At 45.1% G+C, this 7,835-nt stretch overlaps 1 protein-coding gene across 1 annotated transcript; it reads left to right on the forward strand.

Annotated features, from left to right (window-relative positions):
* The first annotated feature begins 487 nt into the window (after nt 1-487).
* On the forward strand, nt 488-7,458 carry GCM1 (glial cells missing transcription factor 1). Its single transcript, XM_069008624.1, has 6 exons — nt 488-589; nt 1,986-2,238; nt 3,191-3,303; nt 4,224-4,352; nt 6,843-7,158; nt 7,331-7,458. The coding sequence occupies exons 1-6, from the start codon at nt 488-490 to the stop codon at nt 7,456-7,458; spliced, it is 1,041 nt and encodes a 346-aa protein (XP_068864725.1).
* Nucleotides 7,459-7,835: the final 377 nt, after the last annotated feature.

Below are 7,835 nucleotides of genomic sequence, written 5' to 3' on the forward strand. Positions count from 1 at the left end.
TTTTGCTCACCTTTGTTACATGCAGAGCAAGAGATATCTAGTGGGTAAGCAGCAACTCAAAGACCCCTTAACAGCTGCTGAGCTGTTCAATCATTTTGGCTCTGGGAATATAGAGCCAGAGTTGCATCAGATGTACAAAGAGCCTGTGAGCAGAGTTACATGGCTATAAACTTGGTATGAGAGGAGATTGAGCAAAGCAAATCAGATGCCACAAGCACGATTTGCTTGCTGTTAGAGATGTCTCTGTAACATCACAGGCTATCTCTAAGCTATATTTTCCACTGCCTTGCTGGCTTGCAAAACTTTTAATGGAACAAGTTTTTCTGGCAGAAGAACACTGATTTTTATCTTTAATAAGCAGCCTCTCTATCATTTAGCTTCAGGAAACAGCTTCCTGGTTGTAAACTGCTTCAGACTGCTGACAGCCAGGCAACTTCAAAAGCAGCCAGGAGCGACTTTCTTCCTAACTTTGGGAAGGAATTCAAAAATGCTGAAAGGTGCAGATGAATCTGTTATGGAGCAGGAGGACTCTGCTTCCCGACATGGAGAAATGACGAGTTGGGATATCAATGACATCAAACTTCCCCAGGTATGTATCTGGATCTTAGAAATTCTTTTAGTTCTGACCAGTCATCTCCACCACTGATCTTAAATGCTTTCTCAGTCATCTGCGCCTCCTTGCCTTTATTCTCTTTGTCACCTCAAGTTATGGGGGAGTGTTTTGCTAGAAAATGTTGAGAAAATATTGACATTTCAGAAGCATTGTTTTCACTGGTGGATTAGGTGCAGAGAAAGCAGAGGGAAAAAAGGTGCCTCCTGCTGTGACAGGCACTTAATTAGAGCTGTCCAGGAATTGCTTTTTGCCCTGGGTGGTGCTTTATGAGAGGGGAGCGCAGCACCCACAACTGCCTTGCAACTGTGGGTGCTCAGTCTTGCTGCAGATTGGGCTCCAGCTCCAGGGCTGTCTTCCCACATGGAGGCAAGTCTTTTCACGAGCACCTAGGGAAATTTCCCTCACTTCATGTTTGCAGATTTGCTGAGAGGCACAACAGTGATCTTCCCTTCCCTCTGTGCTTTTCTAGTTCTCTTAGCTAGAAGTTTCAACCATGCTGTCCACTGAAAGCCCACACACCCCGCACACCAATGTCACCTCCCTGTCCCTCACCTCTGCATAGTTCTGCCAGATTCCTCCTGCTGCAGTCCTTCAGCATCCAGCTCTGCCTTTCACCTCCCAACCCTGCCTTATTACTGGATCCCAGCCTCTTCCCTACTGTGACAGTGCTGTTTGCCCAAAGCCTCTGTGTTCCAGGATGTCCCCTTCCCTGCCCTTCACCCCAAGGTCCCCTTCACCTGCATTTCATTTTGGAGGCTTCATTGACACCCTTCCCTACACTATCCAGTGGCTACCAGGGGGGCATGGGAGTTTTTCTCTTCTTGGTTGATGTGCTGTCATGGCTCTCCATCCTGGGATTAGCAATTTAAAGGAAATTTCTACTGAGCTTCTGTATGCCTTACAAGAACTTTTCCCTCAAAACCATCATAGGGTGTGGTAGATGCTTTACAGCTTACTACATTTTACTGTATTGATTGTACCCACTGATGTACGCTGAGGTACTGATGTGATGTGTGCTTGGGCCTTTGGGGTTTTTTTCCAAGTTTTATTTTTATTGCTCCTTACTGTGCTGTCCTTGAGGTTTAGTGCTTGTTAGGGGGAGTTTTTTGGTGGTTTTTATTCTTTTTGTTTGTTTGGTTGGATGAGTGAGAACAAGCTCATGGCCAGGCCTTCTTGATGCTCTGGTGTTCATGGGGAGCCACAGAGATCTGGGTTTTCCCTGCCTTATCTCTACTGCTCCCTCCTGACAACCAGCATCACCTGGAGTCAGCTAGGCTAGAGGACACCCAGCAGAGGTCCAGCTCTGCTCAGCTCCTGGACAAGCTCTTCTCTTCCCCAGCCTAAAATGTGGCTTGCTTTGTTCTTTCCACAGCATGTAAGCCAGACAGACTGGTTTCAAGAATGGCCAGATTCCTATGTAAAACATATCTATAGCTCAGAGGATAAAAATGCTCAGAGGCACCACAGCAGCTGGGCAATGAGAAACACCAACAACCACAACTCTCGCATCTTAAAAAAGTCCTGCCTTGGGGTAGTGGTTTGTGGTAACGACTGCTCGACCTTGGACGGGAGGAAGATCTACCTAAGACCAGCCATATGTGATAAAGCCAGGCAAAAACAACAGCGTGAGTACAGACATGGCAGTTCATCATATGGCAGTTCATAAGTGAACACAACAGAGCAGAAATCAAAGTATAGGATACCCTTTGGATTATCCAGCCTTCCTTCTGCCATTCCTTATACTCCAAAGCAACTCTTGATTTGGAACAATGCATTTTACACTTCTTACTGCTGGGATGCAGCCATCTGCTTGTTTATTTTCTTTTTTTTCCTAATCATCTTTTCATCTCTGTTTCTGCTGGTTAGGGATGGGTTCTCAGCCTTCTCGGGCCCATGAGTGAGGGTACTGAGAAAGCTGTGCAGTGCAGGCAGCTTCCTGCCCTGCTGTTTCTGCCCACCTGAGCGTTCATATTGCACTGGCCCAAGAGTAACTCAGGAGGCAAGTCTTGCAGGAAAGAAGTTGCTCATAAACTGTGATGACTGGAAATCTGCCTCTAGTCACGTCACTGGAGCAAGACAATGCAAATAGAGAACATGAGCTGCAGGCACATTTTTAACAAGACCATTCCAAGCAATTGTGCTTGCTCAGTAGAGCTAGCACATACTGATTTCTGGATCTGATGTACATTCTGGCTAAAGAAAGGTATTACTCAAGCGCTCACTGAGGCCAGAACAACGTTCTCTAGAAAAGTCAAGATGAGTATACATATGACATTCCAAACACTGACAAGAGAAAATCTAAAACTGACCATTATAATAAATGATAAAATTGTAATAACATTGTAATAGAAATAATTTTTTAAAGTTATATTTCATAATGGACGGAATAAAGGCAATGATTAGTTTGTTTATATTGAACTTGCTTATGTTTGGAAGTTTTCTGCATGAAGTTTCGCTCAGTGTAATTTCTGAGCACCAAACCAGAAGTGGCAATCTGCCACCAATGAACCATTGTATCACATGGGATTCATCTAATCAGTGCTGCTCAGAAAATGTTTCCCTCTATCTTTGCTCCAGGGAGATGCTGTCCAAACTGCAATGGACCGCTGCGACTCCTTTCCTGCCGAGGCCATGGTGGTTACCCAGTTACCAACTTCTGGAGGCATGAAGGCCAGTTCATATTTTTCCAGGTTGGTATAAAATTACCTAATGTTATGCAAGTTAATCTTAAAGACGGATATTTTAAGTTTTATTCAGCAAATTTTTTCTTCCAACAAATAGGAGTTATTGAATATGGCAAGGTCAAATGACTGTAAGGAGAAAAATTTTCATAAGGTCCTAGCAACCTGATCTAACTCTGAAGGTAGTCTTTCCTGAGCAGAAGGCTGAGCTAGAAGGCCCTTCCAGCCTCAGTTAGCCTATGCTACTGTGATTTTACAGCATAGTATATTTTTTATTTAGGCTTCTGTGAAACCTGTTGATTTTGAAGCATTTTGCCTCAGGTACATAGGAACCAACAAATCCTCAGAAGTCAGAAATACCACGTTATGTCCTCTCCTCCATAGGGGCTGTCTATGGAAAATGCCATCTGTGTATTATATGTAACTTAATCTGGAACACAGTGTATGCAAGTGTTTAAATAATGGGCACTGTTTCTGGAAGCTGTAGTCCTAGTTTAGTAACATAACCACTTTCCTGCTTTCCAGTCTTTTACTTACGTGCAGGCTAAATAAAATTAATTCTCTGTGGAAGCTAATGGAAATTAATGTTCTGATAAACATCTAAACCCTGAGAAGAATGAAAGTGACTTCAGGGACACTGTAGCCAAACTGCAGAAGACCTCATAGCTTCAGCTGGGGCTCTATTGTGGGGACCATCTTCTCCAAATAAATGTGGGGCCCTGATTTTATGATTTCAGAGAGTTCCTACCCCATCCCACGTCATCTGGGATATGTTCATTATTTGAGTTCACAGTAACTAAATCCTGTTAAATACAAAGCATTAAATTAGGTAATAATGTGTGGGGTTTGGCCTGTGCTATAAATTCTGCTCCCTTAAGATTATTAACAAGGTTTCTTCTACCTTTAACACATCATAATTCTTTCTGAAGTCCAAAGGAGCTCATGACCACCCACGTCCAGAAACAAAACTAGAAGCAGAAGCAAGAAGATCAATCCAAAAAGCAAAGACAGCTTTCTCTCCATCTTCTCTAAGATTAAAAAGAATCCAGGAGATTGAGGTAACCCTTGCTATTGGTCAATGAAATTTTGGTCAAACAATATGTGGTTCAAGGCATGGTGGAGGCTATCTGGGCTTTGGGTCTGGATGGGAGCAGGCTTTACATCTCCACGTTCTGTATGCTCATGATCAAGACAAGAAGGACCAGGGCTGTCCTGAGCATCCTGCTGTCCTTAGCACTGTCATCCACAGCACCCCCTCTCCAGAGCAAATTTGTGCCTGGTGGCAGCAGGAGATTACATCTACGCTGGTAAACAAAGCAGGGCTGCAGGGCAGGCTAAGTTTCATCACCATGCATGTGGAACTTCCTGTGCATCAGTTTCTGCCCATTGCCTCTTGTCCTATTTCTTGGCACCACCGAGAAAAACGAAGGCATCCTCCGCCCCTGTTTATTCCCCTTCCATTTTGCCACGGTTAAGAAGGGGAAGGTGCATCACCCATACCTGGTTTGCCCTCTTTGCTCCCTGGGTGTCCAGCAGGGCTTTGAAGGCAGAAGAGTGCTTTGAAGGACTTTTTGAAGCATTGATGTTAAAACATCAGCTCTGATGGGTGTGGAAACACTTGTGAAAGCATCTCCAGAGATCCCTGGGACTGCTGCAGGCCTGATGGGGAAATCAGGCTGAGTGGTGAGGCTGCCTCCAGTGGCCTTACTGGCAAAGGCTGTGTTACACTCAATTGTCATCACCAGTATTCACATGCAGTTTGACTTTTGATATGGTGCATTCCACCATCCCGGTATTAGGGACAGTAATCCACACCCCTTCAGCCACAGACAGAAGGGATAATTGGTCTGGGTGGGGACAGATTTCTTAAATGGATGACATGGAGAAGCAAGGGGGTCTGGGAACCCAAAAAGTAGATAGGAAGTGCACAGGAAGTTAAAGCCATTTGAATAGAATGTGAATTTAGAAGCTGCAGCTATTTCTACTGGAAATACTCAGGAGGACACTAAAAACCAGAATATCTTGACACAAGTGCATGGGAACAAAAACGTAACAAAAAATAGCTGAGCTGTTTAAATGTCTAACAAATATAGCAACAATGCTTTTCCTATAACTCATTTAGTTCTGTCTCCATGAACGCTGAAATAGTTTTCACCTAGGAAATATTACTGAGCCACTGGCTTCTTTGTTTCTTGTATAACTCAGCCTCCTGGTCAGCCTGCTTGCTTAGGTCAAGTCCCCTGTAGACATGCCTTCATCTTTCCCTTCCTAAAACATCTTCCTGAGGCTTTCACTTTCAGTTGTGTGGGAGTAGAAACAGACTAAAGATGTCACAAATGTCTAATAGTAGAGCCTGCAATTTGGCTGTTCTGACTCTGTACAGTCAGACCATTTACCCACAGCTGGCTTTCCAGTTCATGGCTCTCCAGCCGGTTTTCCTTGGGAATTACGCATCATATTTGCGTTTTGCCAAAACTAGCTATGATACAACTAACTCAGGAGTCTGGTTTGTCACACAGAACCTGTGTCGCTGAATCTGCAAAAATATATTCTGAAAAGATTCAGTTTTAATGTGCTCATGAAAGATGAGGGAGGAGAACTTTAGAAAAAGGTATGAGCCCAAAATAGAGCAAGTGATATATAGGAAGTTCTCTCTATAGCATCATCGGGTCTGTAGCTGAAGGTGGGCTGGGTCCTACACCAGACTGCTGGAATTTTTTCTCATAGTGAGCAGAGAACAGCTGAAAGGAGGTTTGCTGCTCCAGCAGTCTGCAAAATCACTATAATTAAATGGATGAAAACACAGAATTATAAAGAAGAGAGACCTGCAGGTGCTCATCAGAAATGAATGTTCTGAAAGGAATTCATGTTTCCATAATTATAATCCAATAATTGGGGCAATTAAAGAAGTTGTGAAATATCCAGAACAAAAGACCCAGAAGAATAATTCTTGTGTGCTGATCCCTCTCTGAATGAAATTTCTGTGTCTGGGGTAAAAAATGTAAAGAAAGGAAAATTTATTAGTTAGAAATAGACTCTAGAAAAGCTGAAGCAGAATATTATTGTAGTGAAAAGATCACTTCAAAACAATCAGTTTAAAAAATCATACTTAGCTTTTCCAAACTCCATAGAAAAAAAATAAATTCTGTGGTGTCTAATGTATTGGCATAATTTCATTTTTAGGTCCTTCTTCAGTATATGTTGGCAGTGGATCCCAAGGGCTGTCAATGCAAGGTCTAAACAATTCTTTCAGTGTAAAACAGGCTTTGGGCAAAAACTGGTGAAACAAATGCAGAGCCATGAGCTGGGAGCCTTGTTTAGTTTGCCCCTACAGCCCATGGGCACCCCCTCTATGGTGGGGGAGGTTCTGCTATGCCATCTGCTTTGTTACCTGTGTTCCTAGAACCACAGAATGGTCAAGGTTGGAAGAGGAGTCTAAGATCATCAAGTCCAACCATCACATTAGTTGAGTGCCTTTGTAAGCATCTCACAGAGAAGAGGTGCTACATCACACCTTGTTTTACTAACCCATGCCTTGCTTTCCCAAGTCTCTGACAGGTGCAGTGCCGACACAGGAGGCTTTGCCTTTGGTTCTTTCCAAGCTGGATGCTCACATGTCACCTGCTAATTTCACGGGACATTTAAGCAAAAGCTTCCAGGAGCCAGCACTGAGCAGCTGCTCTGGGCGTCTGCCATACCCAAGGACAGCCAGGGAGGATGGGGCCTCCGGAGAGGCACCAACCTGGAGCCGAAGCCTTTCCCTCGGGAGGACCCCCAGAGCCGAGAGGCTGTGCAGTGTCCCTGCTGTGCCCTGCACAGGCCCTTCCCCTCAGCAGTGCGCCCACCTCAGCACCCAGCACATCCTGCCCATAACAAAGGGTGGCCACAACCCCTTCAGGTCTAACATGGGCCCTTTGGGAGATGGATCCTGTGGGGAAAAATCCCCACTGACCTACAGTGGCAGCTGCCTCTCCCTGCCGCCCTACCCCGCACCTCAGGGCAGCCCCTGCCCCATGGCGAGCGAGGCACAACCCCACCGACAGCTCTCGGTGCCTCCAAGGGGAAGCGAAGGAGACAGAGGCGGGGGAGGCCACCAAGTGTGTCTCAACTACTGCAACAACGACATGTTTTTTAACCTGTACCCACTACGGTGACTGGGTTTAAACACCCCTGCTGGCCCTTCCTCTGGCAATGGGTCCAGTTCTCCATCCCTGTGGCAACAGAGACGTGAATGTTCTACCACAACAGGTCTCGCTTTAGCTCCTCTTGCAGGCCCCAGGAAGGGGGGGCTTGTCTTTGTTCCTTTTTATTTAACAGTCATATTCCCCCCCACTGTTTCATGGAACTAATAAAAGGTATCAGCTCCTCTTGCAGATTGCCTCGCTGCCATTCTGGTTTAGTAGCATTTCAACCCTCCTTGATACACAGCTTGTTCAAGCCTGTGGGACTGCGGAAGGTGTAGATGGATGACCTCAAGGACCACAACCCTCATGGTGCAACCTTCTGCACTCTTCCAGCTTCTTCAGTCAGTCCCTCTTCAG

Source organism: Aphelocoma coerulescens, chromosome 3 (genome assembly GCF_041296385.1).
Source record: "Aphelocoma coerulescens isolate FSJ_1873_10779 chromosome 3, UR_Acoe_1.0, whole genome shotgun sequence".
Classification (NCBI taxonomy): Eukaryota; Metazoa; Chordata; class Aves; order Passeriformes; family Corvidae; genus Aphelocoma; species Aphelocoma coerulescens.